The sequence below is a fragment of the Epargyreus clarus genome, unplaced genomic scaffold (genome assembly GCF_041222505.1).
Source record: "Epargyreus clarus isolate Ecla_fem2 unplaced genomic scaffold, WU_Ecla_fem_2.2 ptg000027l, whole genome shotgun sequence".
Classification (NCBI taxonomy): Eukaryota; Metazoa; Arthropoda; class Insecta; order Lepidoptera; family Hesperiidae; genus Epargyreus; species Epargyreus clarus.
The window spans coordinates 3,888,905-3,911,073 of NW_027332234.1; the positions used below are offsets into that span (position 1 = coordinate 3,888,905).

Here is a 22,169-nt window from a genome sequence, read left to right on the forward strand (position 1 = left end):
TAACAAAATAAAATAGTGTCTTATTAGCTACATAAATATTTAATTTAAATTATATCATTCTAAATTTATAAATTAATTTGACTAGACAAAATCTGTAGGGGTTGGTGACCGTCTGAAATAGAATTCTAATTTGCCGTCAGGCACACAACATGTTAATTTATATTCAAAGTAGTTGGCAAAAGTTTCCAGTCTCAATTAGTTTTATTGTTAGAAAGGTAAACACAATTTATTTTAGACTTCATTTGAAATTAAAGTTACCGTAATTTATCAATGGTTACTTATTTCTTTAAAATAGATAAATATATTTAATGCAAAAATTGTTGAGAGCCGAATATTGTGCGTAAGTTTTACACAAGAATTTCGCTTAAATTAGATGGAAATTAAAAATTAAATGCATTATGATGTTATGAAAAATAATCTTCTAGTCATTTTTCTGATTGAACACCCATTTACAATCGCTTAATCGATAGATGGGTGATCTGTATTAATTTTATTGAAGTCACTAAGTAATCGCTTAATCCGCAGTCGCTCGTCGTTCAATTTGTTGTTTGACTGACGCGGTACAGGTTTTATTTTGTTACCAAAAAATCGGATTTATTTACGCGACTGAATCAAAGTGTCGCAAAGTCTTCTAAATCCTCGCCGAGGAATTTCTGACAGTCGCGTTAACCATCTTGCTCAAGCAATAGCCTATTGGCGCTCAGACTTAAGCTCATATTTGCCGTTTTACTAACAATTCATTAACATTTCATTGCCGACTTAAAATAAATTCCACTTTACGTTAAATAAACTACCAGGAGAGCATAAAACTAGATGCAACTGACTCCCAATAGCAAACACGTAGACTTTTATGAGTCATCAACTTGCACCCCTTGCAGTACCGTCAGCAACAAAACACACGAGTTTTATCTTACCCCACAGAGTATAAGGTGGAAAGTCGTTAAACTACCCTTTATAGCATCCCCAGCGACAGGAGTATAGAGCTATAATTTCAGATCCACGAGTTATGTCCTGTATGAACTGAAACTTTTATGGCCGCTGAAACCTTATTTTACAGCGCCAGGACTAATTTTAAATTTTCAATAAAATGTTTAGTGTACTTTATGTTGTAAATGTATTATATTATTGGACTCAGGTGTATGAAATATTCGGATTCTAGTTAAAATCCGAGATTCCGTTCAGAATTTAATATGGTTACATATTCACTACCCATACTACGGTTTATCTTTATAGCTTTCAACGAAATGGTCTGGCATGGTTCGGGTTGTTTGTATTGATGACACTTCAAGCAATTCGCATTGGAGTACGTGGTGGAACACGCGCCAGGCCTCTTCCATTCGTGGGGAGAAATCTTTGCCCAGCAGTGGGTTGCAGCATTCTTGGACACTGTGTCTTCCCAATCTTTATAGAGGTGTATGGGATAATGGGACAGTAATGGGCTGCATGTTGCATTTATCCACCCTTTCCGTAGATAAGATACATTGTGAGTTTTCAAATTAAAGAATATTTTGATTTAACGTTACAACAATAACCGTTATAATAACGTAACGTTATCAAAACATAAAGTTATAACATTATTAAAAAATGTAACGTTACTGTCACAACTATATTGTAAATAACGTTAACTCCTAACAATAACTGGACAATTGAAAACTGAAGTTGAATATGCAACGAAAAACGGAACCGCGCATAATGCACTATCACGCCGAGGGTCCGGAAGCCAGCTCCGTTCATGGGCATTGTTAGGAAACTGAACGGGCTCAAGGTCGGAAACTGGCTCTTAACTGGCGATATGTAACAATAAACGCATTGTAGCTTTATAACGTTATTTTACTAAATTCTACGTTTACGTACGCTTTGGTTGTATGGTTGTTGTAAGCTGTAGTTTCGTATTAAAATTAGTTACTTATGAAAATGGTGGTGTCTATTTATCATTTTAAAAGAGCTGTCATTTTCTCTATTCCTATGCTTTGCTTATTTTCACGAGACCAAAAATTCATTTATTAATAGTTTTACTAATAAGACTCTTTTTACTATTAAGAATTTGACTTTTTACGACTTTATCCGAAGATAGAGGACTACATGAAGTAAGAAATGTAACATAAGCAATATTATTTTTTTAATATTTCGAAAAAACCGTCTACTAGTTACCTTTATATAAAATTATAAGCTACGTTATATGTTTAGTAGTAGTAGTAGTGTATAAGGCAACTATATGATAATTATTATCTTGAAAAAACTGCCATTTAGTACAATCGTCCAAATAATATAAAATTATAAGTTAAGTAGTAGTGTGTAAGGAAATATGATTGACAGCATGGCTAATGTCACAAAAACGCTACCGAGGTCAAAAATCGCGCGATATCGAAACAATATCAAGTACATAAGGAACAAAGATTTTCTCTATTACGAAAAGTATTACTCTTAGGTCAATTTGAAACAACTTAAGATTTACTGCGAACCAATGACCATGAAATTCAGTCAGTTTAGTAGAAACAGTTAGAAATTACATTGATAAGGCAAAACAGTGTCAAACATTGTTAATCTTATATATAAAATTCTCGTGTCACAATGTTAGTTACCGTACTCCTCCGTAACGGCTTTACCGATTTTAACTAATGTTTATATGCATATTCAGTAGGTCTGAAAATCGGCTACTATCTATTTTTCATACCCCTAAGATCACTTATCAAGGGGTTGTTCACCCTTAACAATTAAAAGCAGGGCAGCTAGTTATTTACATATGATTGAAATAGAAAACGCATATTCAGTCCACCTGATGGTTACTGGACATTACCTCCTATGTACCTATATCTGTACTCAACTCCACATGGAACAGGGTTTCTACGTATAATCAACCACGGATTTGTTGCCACTCTCGAAGACTAAGATGGTCCCTCAAAGTCAGTTTGCTTCCACATCCTTCTAACAAAACACAAAACAACTACACATTAGAAATATGTTTAGCAGTAGTACCTTTCAGGTCGAACTATTCTAAAACCATCTCTGAAAATACTGGTTACTGTTTAGATTTCAACTCTATTTATTATTATGTTGTATCCTTGTCAACTAAGAGTACTATTACCTATTATCTAATATTTATAAATACAGTTTCAAGAATAGAACAACGATCAAACCACAGATCTGTATTGTATTGTTTTGTAAAGTACAATACAGATCAGTAATACTAAGGGTAGTATGAGTTTTTACGTTTTTACAAAAATGACCTTATTTTGTTTTTGTTTACGTATTTCCCATATATTTCCAATCAGTTCTGATACAATCCGCTAGAGGCGCTGAAACAACAACAAAAACAATCGAAGCAGACCTGCCTGTGACATTCTACTCTTACGTCATAGGCAGGCCTGCTATTGACAACGCAAAACGTTATAAATAACTTAATTTAAACATAAATCTGCCCTTTACGCGTCCGAAAATAGCCGTTATACGTTAATTTCGTTATTCGTTATTTTTTATGACGCGTAACCAAAACGATCCGTTATATTACCCGCCACATAAGTGTGAAGTGTACTTATGACCGATTGATCAATTACCCTGAGATCGGGCCGAAAGCGTGCGGTCAAAGATCCCACGACCTCATGGGACATAACCGAATGAGGTCGACGCACGCAGGGTTAAGTGAACAATCCTAGTGGTAAGTCTCACAAAGGGGCCGCTATTGTTACGTAGTGACGTGTGAAATTCGGTAGGGGAGTAAATGAACCAGTTTACGAATGGTTGAACGGTTAACCCATATTTTGGCACTTGACGGCATACGATAGTGGCCACAAATCACGGTTAACTGGAGTTTCTTCGTTCTTAAAATGGTTGCCAAATGGTTCCAGGTCACTTCACTTTGAAAAAGTTTTAAATTTATTATTCATTCTTTTTTAGGTTTCATACCCAAGGGGTGAATGGAACTTAATTACTAAGCCTCGTATGTGTGTCCGTCTGTCACGGGGTGTATCTCTTACATCGTAATAGTAAGCCACTTGATTTTTTACAAAGTTTCTCATAGCCGCTATAACAATAATAAAAATAAAAAAGTCTAGAGGATAAGTCAAATATCATTCTACATCGTGATCAATTATAACTATTTCAGAGGCATCGTAAAGAGTAAACATGGGGGTTAAATTCATCAAGCAACGCTATCGCTATGAGGGTTAAATTTTTAAGATCGCTAAATATTTGCACGAATAGACAGTGGTATACCACCCACACTATTCTAACCAGAATACAAGCTGCCTAACTTGTCATCTATACTAATATTATAAAGAGGAAAACTTTGTTTGTTTGTTTGATTGTAATGAATAGGCTCAAAAACTACTGGACCGATTTTAACAACTCTTTCACCATTCGAAAGCTACATTATCCACGAGTAACATAGGCTATATTTTATATGAAATATATTTCATAAATAGATTTTGAGTGGTACAAAGTTTGCCGGGTCAGCTAGTTCGGAAATAAAGCCAACGACTTAAAATTCATACGTTTCGTGTGTAAACAAAAAATGAATAATAACCACTTTACAACTATACCACATACCCATTCGCAACACTTACATGAAAACCAGTACACATTTCTGAACGTGTTAAGTGCTAACACCCAGCTCACTTACATTTATAACTTTCCCACTAAATGAAAGCTCCGCAAGTCGTTCGGTATAGAAACCCGCCTGAAGTGCCACGGCCTGGTTTCGCATTTCTTTTATCGACTTTAAAGAAAGGTAAAAATACAACGAAAGCTTCTTAGAACTTTTCAACTTTCAGTCAAGTGAATGGCCTATATCGGTCTACGCTTAGATTGACATAAAAGCCTGTATTTAGGTACACTGTGGGTGGTTAGTTTTAAATCTTATATGTAGTATGGTATATGTTTCGAAAAAAATATATAAAATTAGAGAATTAATGTAATAACTCTTCGATAAGATTACAAAGTGGTTTCTTTAGGAAAATCTCGTCAAATAACGCACATTGCCTGAAAATTCTGTAAAAAGTTCTCAAAGGTGTCTGAAGTCTACGAATCCGTACGAGACTATTGGTGAATTCTGGGTGTGTGGCTACTCTCATAATAAGATTATTATAAGAGAAGCCACATGCCAGGAAGCGGAACAATGAAGGGTTGATGATGACTAAGTATGGACTCATATACAAGTACATATGTGTACTCAATACATATATATGTCGGAACAGGATGGCCGAATTAGTTGATTTTGTATGTGTTCCCGAACCGACATCTTTGTTACTTCATATTTGTCAGGATAATTATGATACAGGTATCACGTATACAGTCACAGATATTCTTATCACTAGCTTATGTCTCTTAACTCAATCACTGGTAATACTTTACATAGTCCCTAAATAACTTTACTGAGAATATTCTAATTAATACAACTACAACTAAATGGACACTATCAAAACGGAGACAGTTCCTCGGTGCGCGCAAGTCTACTTCACTCGTCGGGTCCCAAGTCGCTCTCTATGCGTTCGTCCCTTACGACCGCCGCACCGAGACTCTGTCGAAGCTCCACCAAGTGCTTTAGGCGTAGCTTGTGTTCTGAAGTACCCATTTTATGACGTCACAGGTGACCACTCCGACACGGCCATCCTGCGAGACACACGTCCTCGTGTGTTTACCTACTCTGTATTGCAAATTTTCGAATAGTATCATTCGCTCGGCCAACTCTGACCATTTCTTAAGTCTTTAACAAGTCTCAATTACACTAATTAGATTCTCAACTTTACACAATGCAAGCTTTCAATTCTTTTGGTAAACAGTAATCTAAACTAAACACACTCAACTCAACTCAATTAATTTAAGCTTTATAAACAAAATCTTTGAACAAGGAAGCATTGATGAACAATCGAACCTCAGTTCACATTAACTCTGCTCTTTGTTTAACTCTCAAGTAACATAAACATAGCGCAACAATAGCTCTGCATTATTTAACTCAAGTGTTCGCGGCCTCAAGCCCAGGAATGTTCCTCAATGGTTTCCTCGAAACCAAACTCCACCAGGATAACCGCTCCAGGGCGGATACCCAGTGCAAACCCCACCGGTGCAACCGCAAACGTTGCGGAAACCCAGTGCAAACTTAGCCTTTAGGCCCAGGAACCATTCCTCTCTGGTTTCCTCGAAACCAATCTCTACCAGGATAACCGCTCCAGGGCGGATACCCAGTACAAACTTAGCCTTTAGGCCCAGGAACCATTCCTCTCTGGTTTCCTCGAAACCAATCTCTACCAGGATAACCGCTCCAGGGCGGATACCCAGTACAAACTTAGCCTTTAGGCCCAGGAACCATTCCTCTTTGGTTTCCTCGAAACCAATCTCCACCAAGGTAACCGCACTCCGCCCAGGCACGCCCTACGTAAAGTAGATACCGATTTCAATTACCCTACGGCTACGGAAACCGTTGGTGCCAACTTTTCACTCATATGTTAACGAATGCAAGCTATTTTCGCTACTCCACCTCTTCTAAACTTAAAACTTTCCTTTTCAATTTTAAACTGTTCAATGTTTCCTTGATCACTAACCATTTTTTTTTGTGTGCAAATTTTTCATTACACCTTCAAATTCATAATTCAATCGCTTGCATGTGAACTATTGATCATCATTTAATATTTCATTCCTTTTTCAATTCTATCAGAACAAATTTTCAAAATAAATTCATTATATCATTACACAGAGAATTTATTCAACTCTTGTCTTTGTTTCCATCGTTTTTTTATCATTTTAATTTAGTTTAATTTATCATTCTATTAATTTTACATAGCATCTCATCTATAATCGATAATAAATATTTCAACTTCTATAGTTAGTTTTCATGTCATTAAAGATATTGCACGCGCATTTTTTTCTATCGTTACTTCTAAATCTTTCCCTTTTATAATAGGATTATTAGTGCTGTTTATTGCCACCTAAAATTGGCCTAAGTATTTCGTATCTTGTAACGATTTATTGTCGGGCGTCCCTACCTTAGTGAGCATAGATTTTGAGACACTCATTACTCGGTATACTTGTCAACTCATTTACACAAAAGTCTTTAAATAATAATGTAGTACAAAATCAAGTTTATTTCATTTAGCAAGAATCCTCGATGGACTACCAGATACATCAATACTTTTCTTGTTAGCTATAATACTCCTCTCGGTATCAATATTCAAATGTGTCATAATTACACGAAATTAGTAAATGCGTCTATTAAAACAAACTGTTCCCCTTTTTTATTCTTTCTCTTTTTTTTACAAGAACATTTTTGTGTAATACATTACAAAAGTGTTAAAATCGTATAATAGCGTTAACAATATTGAGACTTTCAAGTTCATAAAATTATATTTTGACTCTGCCGATAAAGTTCATTTACTAGGTCTTATTTTGTTTGCCTGAACCTTGTGGCAAGATATTCCCAGGTCTTTACGGTAGTTTTAAAAAAAAAACGAATGTTTTAAGATTTATAAAGAACTCTTCTTTAGTCAATGTTTCATAAACTATTCTTAAACTTTCTATAATTTCCATAATCAATTTCGATACAATGAAAACGTCACCAGCGTAAACAACCACGTGAGTATAATCTTAGCGATATTCGGGCTTTAATAATTACTCGTTAGAATAAAAATAGTATTCAGTAACTATAACGTTATGCCTAGATTTACATACAACCCACCTGCCGCTATAAATGCAGTCCGTTCTAGGTTTGTTATCTTTTATCGGAATCAAATAAACCACTAGCAAAGTCTTACTCTGTAAAGAAACGATCGTTTCATGATCGCAAATTTCGATCTATAGTTATTGGTAACTTTACGATAATCTATTCACATAGTATCGCCTTTTGATTTAATTTCTGCATCTGCATTTTCGTTATTAAAATAGACTAAGCCTAATAATATTAAGTCGGGATATCTCATTAGCCCTATTCCTTTGAATCATTTCACATTCGTCTGCAGTGTCTGCATTGAGTCTCTATTATTAATCGTTTGTTATCTTTATATTTTTTTTATTCGTTTTATTATTGTATTGTATTAACTTTGCATTAATCACAAAAAATACTCTTTGAACAATCTGTCCACTTGTAAACATTTCTCCACACTTGAGAACTCTGACGCCGACCGCTCCAAAACCCTAATTTATAAAATTGTCGGCTCAACGTTAAGTTGCTATTCACATAAACTATGGCAAGACACAAAATAAAATCGCTATAGGGTATCCACAACTCCTTTCATAACAACAAGATCTGCGTGGTACTGAATACTGTTGCTTGAACAACACCCATTTATGATATTGTATTAAGATTTCGTCTTCCAGATATGGTTTTTACTGTCATAGCCTTTATCTACCAAGTATTCAGCACCCGCATCAACATGAAAACAACACACCTGATTTACTTTTCCGGTAGGCGGTTTCACCGCGCATACGTTTAGGCGCCACGCCGTCCTCCCTGCGCCAATACTCGTTGCGCCCGCCCTGCACCAACACACGCTGCACCGACGCCGCTGCTGGTCGGCTTCTTGCGAGAGCATGTGTCCCGCTGCGTTGCACCCGTAGCCCGTACGACGATCGTAGATGTGTTCTCCGGATTATCATGCTTAGTTGATCCCGGTGTTGTAGATGCTGACATCTTGCTCTTTATCATAACCACAGTCGTTAGTCAGCACTTTGTCATCTTATGTTCTTTTACCATCATCTTTTAACATCCTTTTTTTTATTTGTTTGTCTGCGTGAATCGCTTCTGTTCAATAGTTTAAATGTTCAGTACGCATTTGGTATTATCATTTCTTTGGTGCTTATGTTTTTCTATAGGTTCATTAGAGAACAAGTGGCTCGCATAAGCAACACTTGTTTCACCCTCATAAGTTTTATCAGTGCTCAGGGTTATTAACGTAGTGATAATTGTTTCAGTAGCTCCTATTCACAAAATCTCTTGAAATTTCTTCTATATTGTGCCAGGGTAAGTGGCACGAGCGAACCATGTAGATGCCGTCGGATTTTACGTTATCTTACTTTATGTTTGCTCTTTTCAAGTGGGTGATCGGCAGGACATAAATCAGCGGTAATTCACGCGCTTGTGCACCAGCATCTTACTTATCTGGATCCAATTCAATTAAAACAACATCTGACGTTTTAGCGTTTGTATTACAGCACGCATTTTTCTTGTTCTTCATATCAAACATTATCTTACACTGAGATCCACTATGGTTATCGTAATTGCTCACATTTTCTCGTTCAGATCCCACTTCTGATGTCGGAACAGGATGGCCGAATTAGTTGATTTTGTATGTGTTCCCGAACCGACATCTTTGTTACTTCATATTTGTCAGGATAATTATGATACAGGTATCACGTATACAGTCACAGATATTCTTATCACTAGCTTATGTCTCTTAACTCAATCACTGGTAATACTTTACATAGTCCCTAAATAACTTTACTGAGAATATTCTAATTAATACAACTACAACTAAATGGACACTATCAAAACGGAGACAGTTCCTCGGTGCGCGCAAGTCTACTTCACTCGTCGGGTCCCAAGTCGCTCTCTATGCGTTCGTCCCTTACGACCGCCGCACCGAGACTCTGTCGAAGCTCCACCAAGTGCTTTAGGCGTAGCTTGTGTTCTGAAGTACCCATTTTATGACGTCACAGGTGACCACTCCGACATATATATGTGCAATAAAAAATATTATTTTGAAAAAAAAAAATTGGTTCCTATGGCGTATCGTTCTTCATCCATATAAAATTTTCAAAAACTCGCATTAAGATTTATTTTCACTTCCTAGTATTTTTAAAACTACATGACATTAAACTCTTTGTTCTCAATTCGACTTTAATTAACCATTTTAACATTTTAACGTGGGCTTCAACTCCACATTATGAAACCCTCGTTCAATCTCGCTGAAACCCCGGAACTTTATTGAAACATGGGTCGCGTGTGGGCGAAAATCGTTAAAATGGCCGCCGAGTGCTTTCCGAGAACTTTAATGGAAATTTCTAAATCCTTTCACACGATTCGCCTTAATACTCTTTCGAATAGCTTCGCTGAAATACGTAGGCGGTTTTGTGGACTGAAACTCGTGTTAAATGTTCAAGTAATCGATTATAAGGATGTGATAATGAAGGGTTGTGAAGGCGGATGTGAAGAGATTTTTGAGGAATAAAAAGCTGAACTTTTGAAAGGTGGTAGAACTAGGTGGTCGACCGAGGACGTACCATCGCTAGGAATACCATATCGGATATCATATATAAGGATATGGATGCCCTCGAGAGTGGCAAAGCATCTGTGATCAGCTTCAGGTAGCTCCGTTTACACATCATTGATTAATCATCTTCACCAAACAGGCAAAAAAATTTGGGATTAGGATTTTTGATTTTTTTATTTGATTGAATTAAGAGTTATATTACGCTTTCTCCATTTTATAAGCGCCGATAGACTTAAGACTTCACCCATACAACATAATACATATATCAGTTAGACTCTATATTAATATACAGAGCTATTACTCTATTGTAAAATACTCCCTACCTCCCTATCTATATGTATCTATCTCCCTTCGATCAATTGAACCAGATCGAAGTTTTCTACCATACGTACTGCCGACTTCGCCTACCTTTGAATTATTTACGCCTAGCAAGGTCTTGACGTCATATCGACGTAATATTACTATGAATCGATTTGTATGTTATTAAACTGTTAGGTAAGCAATAGTGTGTAGAATAGAATAAATATAATTGTAACTTCCTTCAACGTCTCGTTCCGCTTTCGTTAGTTAAATCATCGGGTCTTCACGAAAGACTATACGAAAGACTATAGCCTACACTCTAGATTCTAGAGTCTGAAAGAAGTACTGTAGTCTAATGTCATGAAAATGAAAGTACCGTATGTTTTATTCTGGAAAAATAAAAACTACGAATTAGGATATATGTATTTTGAAGGTGGTAGAACCCTTTGTGATTCGACTCCGGCGGCACTACCGCCACACCTATTTCTACCTAATAACAGCAGTGTTAGGCGCTGCTGTGTTCCGGTTTGAAGGGTGTGGTAAGGGAGACAGACTTTTCCGAGGCGTTCCAGCTTAGTCCTCAGGGGTAGCGGCGCATCTATGGCCGACCTCAGGTAGGAATATCTAGTCCTATCTGGGGTTGATAACAGATGTCCATGGGCGGCAGTAGCCACTTACCATCTGCTACTCTTATATTATATATATATATATATATATATATATATATGTATATATACATATTATGAATATATATATATTATATATATTCATAATATGTATTTGCATTAAATTCAATTAATAAAATAATATTTCAATCTGGACTAAATGTCCAATTATTAAGCTGAGAAAAATACAAGGCACTGGGTACAGGACTTTGCAGATCTGTCAGACACAATTGCTTCCTTAAGTCCGCAATTAGGCTTTTTCTTTTCATCCCTCAAAGTAGGACACAGAAATGTCTTAAACTCAAAAGAAGACCTAAAATTCCAGTTAAATGCCGGTGAAAATTATCCATAAACCAGTTCCAGCTGTACACCACTTTTGTTTTTTTATTATATTGAAGTATCAAACGAGCAAGCAATCCTGTCATCTGTTATCAACCTCAGCTAGAATTAGATTCCTACCTGAGGTCAGTCACAGGTACGCTGCTACCCATGAGCACTAATTCGGAACGCCTCGGATAAATATATCTCCCTTACAACCTTACCCTACAATGCAGAACACAACAGCTCTTTACACTGCTGTTCGTAAGCAAAAATATACTTGTGTGGGATTGGGGATCCGCACTCAAACCACAAAGAATTTTTTATACATTTATTTTTTTTTTATTTAAAATTTTATTTCTATAATAAAATAACATTTCTATTTGTAGTAATAAGGTATTTATATTTGCTATGCCACATGACACAGTTCCACTAAATATGTATTTTTTAATTTTTAATTCGGTCCTTTAATTACGCCAAATATATTGACTTGCTCGCAAAAAGAAATATTCAAAGTTAATTTCCTTAAATTAATTTGTAAATTAAATATCGCTTAAAATAATGATCAGAACATAAAATATTTTTCCATTCAATATTTTTATTTCACCGCAATTTACTTAATAAAAAGTGCTTGAAATGCCACATCGCATATCAATCAGCACCCCATGGAGTTCAGCTCGTAAAGATCGGTTAATGGGCTATGAACTAGCTTAGCGGGATTCCATGAGGCCATTGAGCGAATATTTCAGATTTTATTTAACCGTTTACATAGACTTTTGCCTAAACGTAAATAGCATAAAATACGTAAATGCTTGTTATTAGTATAAAAAAGTGTGGTACGAGAGATACTCGTTTTCGAGGGATTTCAGCTTTGTTCCCAGGAGTAGCGGCGCATGTGGCCAACCTCAGATAGGAAACTGATCTTATCTGGGATTGATTATATATAAACGCTTTCTACACTCACAAGCCCACACTAGGATTCCCTGTGTCGTTGGTGCCATGGACATAAACATAGACATAGACACGAACACCCAGACCCAGGAACAGAAGTCTAAATTCATCATTTAGATATCTGTCTGGCCAGGGATCGAACCCGGGACCCTTTGTCCGTCAGACCAGTATGGTGACCGCTCCGCCACGCGGGTCGTCAAAATGTCCATGGGCGGCAGTAGCCACTTACCATCAGGAGGGCTGCATGCTTGTGTGCTACTCCTATATCATACAAAAAAAAATCTTGTGGGTGTCATTAACACTTGCAAATACCCAAGCGCAAAAACCAATAAAATTAAATAAAAAAATCTACTTGATCGGAAAAAGAACTGTGGACAAAACACACTGATATATTGATCATATTGTCCATATTGATATATATTGCTATTGCTATATTGATTGGACGTGACATAATAACATTCAGGTCCTACATTTTTGAGTAATCATTACGTTTGCGCCTATACCTATTTCACACACAATGGTTAGCAAAAACTGCAACCGATCCTAACAGTAGTTCAAAGTAACAAATAATTTGAAATATAATGTTGGTTCAGTATGATGTTCACTCAGTTCACTCTTAATTTCTTAAAATACGGTTATATAGGAAGTCGCTGGATAATGACATTAATTACGTCCAATATATCAATTTGGGTAGTACACGTAATCTATTTCCTCTGTAAAGTGTGTTTAAATCGTTGTAGGTTTTTTTTTATAATTTAACCCAACGATAAGGCAGACGGGCAACCTGGTGGAACGCGATAATCGTCCCCTATGGACATTTGCAACACTAGGTGATTCTCCAATGTCCTTAAAGATAGCCAGATTAAATTAGGATACCTAGACTACATACATATATAACTAACTAGCTGACCCGGCAAACTTTGTACCGCCTCAAAATCTATTTATCAAATATATTTCATATAAAATATAGCCTATGTTACTCGTGGATAATGTAGCTTTCGAATGGTGAAAGAATTTTTAAAATCGGTCCAGTAGTTTTTGAGCCTATTCATTACAATCAAACAAACAAACAAAGTTTTCATCTTTATAATATTACTCGTAGTATAGATTAATAACAGACAAAGACACTTAAGTATAACAAAATCGAAACTGACTAAACTAGGGCCGCTTTCATAACCCAATGAAGCGTAGTTAACCGGAGCTACGAAAGCTTTCAATCAGACTTACAATAAAAGCATAGCAGAGCTTTTACGAGGTCTATGCTAACGTGTATTTATGGTGCCGGGCGCTCGTGCGTCACGGACCACGGTGACGTCATGCGCACATGTCGCCCGTGTCGACAATGAACTTGACAGTCATATAAATAAATGATATCTCTAGCTGATATCGCTTTAAAGGAAAGATAAAATGAGTCATAGACAGTCAGTGGTTCTAAAACTTTAGGGAAGTAATTTAATTACGAATAAGTTGTCCCCTATTGTTTCAAATAAGGATTAATATTTAATACTTTTTTAAGCGGACATTATTTAAATGTTGACACAACAGTATTTTTACATACAACAGATGGATTTCGAATATGGTATATATTTTTTCAATTTAAACTACATTGGTAAAAAATACCGTAATAGTCACTGTAAAATTTGACATTGTTAGTTTTAAAACTTGAACGATACTCTAAAAAACCGGTCTGAAACGTAACAGTGCCATTAAAACGAGAACAAACTATAGGAAATCTATAGTAAGAATTCAAAAATAAAAACTTTAGGTACAAATTGGCGGCAAAAAGCAATTCCAACTACGCAGCTCGTTAAAACGAACTGAGCAGCGGGAACTGATCTTCATTAAAATGTTCTCGACTTGAAATGAGCTTTTGAAAATTACTCTATGGATAAATTACAGTGATAGTCTAGATCTATGAATTTTAAACAGCTTTTTGAAATTATACGCGTTTTAGAAATTAATTTTCACGTGTTTGAACTGTGAAGAAAACATGGGGTTCTCGAAGATGTGTGAAGTTGACCAATCCATACGTGGCCATTCTTAAGAAAATGAAAGGCCCTCAGAACGAAAGGTTTCTTTTTTTGTAATATAAGAGTAGCAGACGAGCGTTCAGTCCGCCTGATGGTAAGTGGCCATTGCCGTCCATGAACATCTGCAATCGATCCCAGGTAAGATTGGATTCCTACCTGAGGTCGGCGACAGATTGTGAAGTGGTGGTAGTTGTATTGACATTCAAAAAGTGCTCTGTAAAGAACCTATTTTGAATAAAAAAGGAGAATGCCCATTCTTGGTACTGATTTTTCTCATGCGTCAAAATGAAAGTAATATTAAAATTATTTTTTGATTTTTTTACATAGTTTGTCGATCAGAATAGTTTCTTTCAACAAGGGGGTTCCATTTAAGATAAAATAAGACTAAGGCTGAGACCGCACTGCGATTAAACGCGCGCGTTTAACCGCAAGACTGAAACCGCAAAAATATAAAACATATTGCTTTCCATACAAGTGCACGCACTAGTGACTTTTTCAGGCGACTGATTTATTGTTACATTTTGACCGCGGCTTGTTTAAAGCGCGGTTTTTTTGTCTCCCATAGTAATTGTATGGTGGCGCATTGATATAAAGTAAAGATATGTTACTAGCGGGTAAAACATGAAATATAAAAAATACACCAATTGGAGTGAATCGACTCCAGTCGCTCTCACCCGGCGTAGTAACTGATACGTATGTATGTCACTGTACACGTCATTATTTTAGTCTTCTAACCCTCAAAATGCCTTCTTGTGCAATGCGTGCATGTACAAATTATGTATAAAATACACAAGCTTCATGAAATCACATATCACAAGTAAATGAGGAGAAATCATTAGGTGTATCTTGATTATTTTTCGTGTTTGGTCCGCCATAATTATGTAACTGACAAAAAAGAGATATATAGATATTACGTACGTACGAATGAATCTTGAAACGCAAACACTAGTTGTCTTTTTTACCACATTGTTCCAATAGCTCCGTCACTTATAAAATATCAAGTAAGCAAAATAAAAAACGTGCATTTATGTGTCAATGCGCTCGCGGTACGCTCACTTATTAGTGTAGTTTAGTGGGCAGGTAACATATCTATAGTTTTAAATATCATTGGTTTTTTATTCAGTCTCGATGGGCGAGCGATGAAACTAACCCCACAACACGTGCTGTTCGCCTGAAATCCATGATGAGACTGAAATAAAATTAAGCCAAAAGAAAACCGCAGTGCGTGTTCGTATGCGTTTTGGCGTTTTCAGCTATTTTTATTCAGTCTGCGTTTAACCGCAGTGCGTTCTCGGCCTAAATGTTGATTGTTGTTCTTAAAAATTATAATGGCGGTATTTTATACTCGAAATTCATTATTTTAGGTTTTTGGGATTATTTAAGGTTTTTTTACCTACTACCTTTAAAAGTAAATGGAATATGTTAATCGAACTACATTATAGGTACCTACTATCAATTAAAACCGACCATCAATCTATCGTTGGATATTTTCGATTTTGAGGTTATGTAACATTTCGGTAAATTACTTCAGAACCCGGGTGCTGATCTAAAAAATAATTATTGGTGGTAGTATTTGGTTAATTATACATCGTCCACAACAAGTTTCAATTTGATGCAACTCTGGACGGCGGTCCATACTTTCATGAGCATTGTCCTTTTGATTTGATTTTGATTTGATGCGCCGCTAACCTGATGACTAAGCTGGAACGCCTCGGAAAAGTATGTCTCCCTTCAAACCAGAACACGGTAGCGTTTAACACTGCTGTTATGAAGTAGAAATAGCTTTGGCGGTGTGCCGTCGGAGTCGCACCACAGAGGTCAACCCCTTCACCACTTTTAAGTGTGACATTGAAATTTAAAGAACAATAATAAAATTCGCGCAAGGACTCGAGTTAATCAACGCGAAAGACGTTCGTAATAAAACAATAATACTTCAAGTTGAGAACCGCTGATGGAAAGTAAAGCTTGAATTACAAACTTACTGAAGAGCGCCTCCACAAAGATACACAGTGAGTCTTAAGTTCTAGAAACTTCTAGAATTACGTCTTTGTTAAACTTGGTCCTAGGAACAAAAGTAATTTACGAGAGTATACAGCCTTACTCCTAAGTATAACTTAGTTAAGAGTATAAGTCATAGTTTATAAGTTAGAGGCTGCAACTAAAATGCCTAAGTAATATTAAGTAACAAATTTGTGAGAACATTTTTCTCCTAACCAATGTACGTATATCCCAAAAAAACTTTCAAAGCTTAAATCTACAAACCTTTGGCTAATATGGTGGAGTGGACCTTTTTAATTAAAAAGATACCGCTCTCTTTTAGATATGTAATAGGATTAGTAAACATGTAATTATCTGAAGGTGGTAGAACTCTCTATGGTTCGACTCTAGCGGCACCACTGCCACACCTATTTGCCTATTAACAGCAGCGTTTAGCACTAACGTGTTTTAGTTTGAAAGAAGAAAAACTTTTTCAAGGGATTACAGTTAAGTCCTCAAAGGTAACGGCGCACCTGCGGCAGATTTCAGGTAGGAATATAATTTATCAGTGGTTGATTACAGATCTCCACGGGCACATAATGCTGTGAGGTCGTTTTAGTGTTATTTTAAGGTGGTAGAGCCCTTTGTGATTCGACTCCGGCGGCACCACCGCCACACCTATTTCTGCCTAATAACAGCAGTTTTAGGCGCTGCTGCGTTCCGTTTTGAAGGGAGACACTTTTCCGAGGCGTTCCAGCTTAGTCCTCAGGGGTAGCGGCGCATCTGTGGCCGACCTCAGGTAGGATTACAGATGTCCGCGGGCGGCAGTAGCCACTTACCTTCAGGTGGACTGTATGCTCGTCTGCTACTTCTATACTACTACTTCTATATACTATTGAATTTTAAAAGTTTCTCCTAATCAGCTAATATAATTAAATTTAAAAAGTCTCTTCTACCCTAACAGAGCCAACTTGACCAAGGTAAATCGAGTGATTAATGTCAGAAAACCACACAAACCGCACTATTTCGGCGGATTGATCCGACATTGATAACTTGGAAGGTTTCTGTATATGTCCTTCAACATAATGGTCGAATGGTATGCGACACGCGAATTCAGAACCAAACCTCTGGCGTCTTAAGTAATGATTTTATTGATTGCCGTTTGGCCATGAAAGACATCACTCTATTAGTTCCTGTGAAGGTGGTGGCTATATGATTTAAAATAAAAAATGGGAGCATTATGAATGTCAGGCGAAGTCGGAACCAAACCAAAAGGGCCTTGGAGTAATAGACGATTTGTCTTGTCGAACTTGTCGAATGGTAGAGACTCACTATATCTCTTGCCAAGTGGTAGAGACTATCTCTCTTCCTGAGTGGTAGAGACTCACTATCTCTTTTGCCGAATGGTAGAGACTCACTATCTCTCTTGCCGAATGATAGAAACTAACTATCTCTCTTGCCGAATGATAGAAACTAACTATATCTCTTGCCTAGTGGTAGAGACTCACTATCTCTCTTTCCGAGTGGTAGGGACTAACTATCTCTCTTGCTGAGTGGTAGGGACTCACTATCTCTCTTGCCGAATGGTAGAGAGTGACTATCTCTCTTGCCGAATGGTAGAGAGTCACTATCTCTCTTTCCGAGTAGTAGAGGCTAACTATCTCTCTTTCCGAGTGGTAGAGACTAACTATCTCTCTTGCCGTGTGGTAGAGACTCACTATCTCTCTGGCCGTAATGTCATAAGTAAGAGGTAAATGTCGCAAACGGGTAAGGGTGGAAGAAATAGTCAGCATCTTCTAAGTTAGTTATTTATCTACTGCTGCTCTGTTGTCCCTTGGTAATTGTCACTGATGTGCATTAGTGTCGTAACTGTGACAAAACCTTTACTGGGGAAAGGTAATGTTCAAAATTGGACCATTAAGAAGTATTAGAAGGATATATTGAGATTTGTCACACAACATTCGTAATATTATCATTAAATAGTACATTCGAACGCGCGCAGTCCTTTTTACTTACATACATTAATGAATACTGTATCAATACTACGTCCAATGTCCAATGTTGATCGTACAAAATGGATTCTTTTGAATACGTCGTGTATTGAATAAGCCTAATCCAAATGTACTATGTGAAATGATAGTGTTTTTATAACACTATTTTCATATAGTATATTTGGTATATATGTAAATATACATTGGACATATATGCAAGTATACGTTACTAACATTAACTTCTACTAACAAAATACTTTACCACGATCAAAACTGCTAATCATACATTACTGCTAATTCGAAACTGATAAGCCTCCACCCAATCGGCCAATGAAGGTTCTATCAATATTCATTAAGGAAGCTTTTATTGGCCAGGGCTTCACAGCCCATCAATGAACAACAGGGGTTGAAAGCGGTTTACTGCCCTGCGCCGTAAACGTCACTTTTCGTTACAGAACAGGGGTACTCAACCGCGGGTCGCGGATATCTATACTGGTTTATATATTGTGAGGTCACGCGACTGTACTGTATCCTGGTTTCTTATAAATTTCTAAGGTAGCTTAAGGAAGTAGAAAATATGTTTTTGTAATCAACCCAGATAATATTAGACACCTATTTGAGGCCTCGGATAAATATGTCTTTACCATCCCTTCAAACTAGGACAGATTACAGCTTAACACTGCTGTTATAAAGCATACACGTATGTGGATTTGGTGCCACCGGAATTGAACCACAAGACGTTCTACTACTTTCAACAGATCTACAGGTCCGTTATCACATCGAAACTGATTGAAAAACTTGAATATTCCCCTAAAAGTTCAATTTGAAGCAAGGTACAACTGAACCCCCAATTTTGGAAAGAGATACATTCCATACATTCCATAAATTCTTATATATACTAAGGAAAACTTTGTTTGTTTGATTGTAATGAATAGGCTCAAAAACTACTGGACCGATTTTAAAAATTCTTTCACCATTCGAAAGCTACATTACCCACGAGTAATATAGGGTATATTTTATATGAAATATGTTTGATAAAAAGATTTTAAGGCGGTACAAAGTTTGCCGGGTCAGCTAGTAACAATATAAAGACTTATTACGAACGAATCATAGTAAAGAAAGATAACTTAAGCGTTAAATTATTTTATGGACATTATGTCTTTAATCCTGAGCCAAAGTAGCAGAGTCTACATTTTTACGAAAAGCTTAATTTAAAAGAGCATTAAGGTTAAAGTAATAAATCCTAAGAGCCAGCCCGTAAACCTTCATTTAGCGGCCGTAAATGTCGCGGTAATGAAATTTTATAGAAACCCTTGTAAATAACTTTTATTCTACTAAAAACATTTCAAGGTTTTAAAAGAAGAAATTTCACAGATTACACTTTATATAATATTCGGTAAAGTTTAGTGTTTCTTAAGGCGTATTTTACAATGTCTCAGTACAGATTATAATGAAAAAATGGGTTCAAAATTCTGAAAAATATATACCAAATAGCCTGATAACGGTTGTATGGTAACGGTCCCTTGATTTCATATAGCTAGTCATGTAATTTAAATGTTACTACACCCGTAAAACCGGAAGGCAGCAGTGTTTGACATGTGTGATATGATGTTCAACCGTAAAATAATCAACAATCTTTAAACATTTATCAGGTGTCCTAGTTGTGTTATACTTACATTCTTAGTAAATCCCAAATTTTAAAATCAATTACTTAAGAAATTTTAAAATCAATCAATTTCCAAATTTTAAAATCAATTACATAAGAAATAAACCAAATCCACTGTTAGAACACTGTTAAAACCGCTAAGTTACCATTACTATAAAAACAAACAATAAAAAACAGCATGATACACCAAAAAAAAGAACAGTAGGTACATGAGTTTCTACGTTTTGACAAAAATTACTGTTTTTGTATTTGTTTACGTATTTACCATACATTTCCAATCAGTTCTGATACAATCCGCTAGAGGCGCTTATTGGAAATGTATGGGCAAATACCTAAACAGTCATTTTTGTAAATACGTAAAAACTCAAACTAAGGGTACAGCACAAAACAAACACAAACATACCTGTTGTATTGCCAGACATCTCTATGATGCATTTGCACTCGCGAGAGATCTCGCGCGAGTTGAAGGGGCGGACCCTCACCGCCACCTTCACCGACGACATGGCTGCTGATGCTCGCCCGCCGCGCCACTAACACATCGGTACTACGCGTAACGTGCACCTGGGGACAACGGGATATAGTTCAAACGAGGCATGGTTTCGTCAATTGTAACAGTATAGGATGAAGACGCGCAATGAATGGATTGAAATAAAAATAATAGAGTCAAGTTAATTAGTGTTGACAATGACTCAATAGTTCAAACGAGGCCTACTTTCAGGAACACGATTAATGATTAAGGTTTTTTAATAATTCATAGTCTCCAGTTCATCGGGAAATTATCATAGTTCAAAATTTATTTATAAGCAAGAAATCACAAAACTTTTCTATCAACGTGAAAATTTATGGTTTTTAGATTCTAATATGTTGTGTTGCACCAATATATTTGTTGCAGATTAAAATAATGTTAAAATGTTACTACAATTGTAATGTCCAATTACAAATCTACTTTTCCAAAATAAATAACGTTCAAACAATAATATTATATCAACCATAATTGTTATTGCTATATGCAATCATATATTATATCAATCATAATTGGTTAATTAACTATTAGAAAATTTTAAAGTAAGATATTATTTCGTTACTTATACGTACGAAAAGTCAAGCAATAAGCATTATTATTATACTACTAAAATGATTCATTTAACTAACTCTCAGTTAAACACGATTAAATTTCAAGGTTGGCTTAACAAAGGGTCTTTATAAAACCTCAACAATGAATTGCCAGTCCAAATAGTAGACTGTAAATTGCTTAATGCAATTAAGCCTTAAGGTGCAGTTCATTCACAAAAACGCAGTATGAAATTGTATTTTCAATTTTCATTCCCGACGGGAAATGGTCCTTAAGTGCGCCTAATGAGGTCGGGAAAACGAGACGGGAAATAAAAGTGTAATGTAGATAGTTTTATATTACCTATTTGAATACGTACTCAAATTGTTTGCTTTACGAATACCTATTAACTTTTAGATCTCTTTTTAAATTTAAAAAGTTAATATTACGTGATACATTGAGACCCTCTTCTTTGGGAGCCATTTAAATACGACTAGGGTTGAATTTAGAGAAGTTAACTCTGAGGTGAATGTAGTCATAGGTACGTATAATTTCAAAATTGCGATGGCAAAGTTTTAATAAACCACAGAAATATTATAAAAACAAAAAAACTGACCGCTTAAAAAAATATGTCACTCCAACATTTTTGATAAATGTAATGACATCTCATATGTTCAAAGGCGTTAAGACGTTTTGGCTGTAAGACATGTCAAAAAATGAAACATACAAAAAATGAGACATACATACAAAATGTATGTACACTCAAAAACATTACCCTCTGCAATACTTCGAAAAATATTCACGAGACAAATGCAAATTACGCAAACGATATTTGACTTGAAAGTTAAAACACTTTAACATAACCTACAAGTCATCTAAATACAAAGCATTTAAAATTAATTTGTATCGATCCGTTTGCCGTCGGCCCCATTTTTTCTAATCATAAATCAAAATTTAGTTCACGGGCGTTTAATATCAAATTAACGAATTTAAATGTCCTTAAAAGTGTCGTTCGGTTACTTGA

At 36.1% G+C, this 22,169-nt stretch overlaps 1 protein-coding gene across 1 annotated transcript in view; it reads right to left on the reverse strand.

The window, feature by feature from the left end:
• The window catches only part of LOC140753851 (kinesin-like protein unc-104), a 67,301-nt gene that overhangs the window by 43,934 nt on the left and 1,198 nt on the right, over positions 1 to 22,169 (reverse strand). Inside the window, exon 2 of the mRNA XM_073088655.1 lies at positions 20,498 to 20,655. Within this exon, the coding sequence (XP_072944756.1) occupies positions 20,498 to 20,597 (100 nt within the window). The 5' untranslated portion in view covers positions 20,598 to 20,655. The remainder of the gene's footprint in view (positions 1 to 20,497; positions 20,656 to 22,169) is intronic.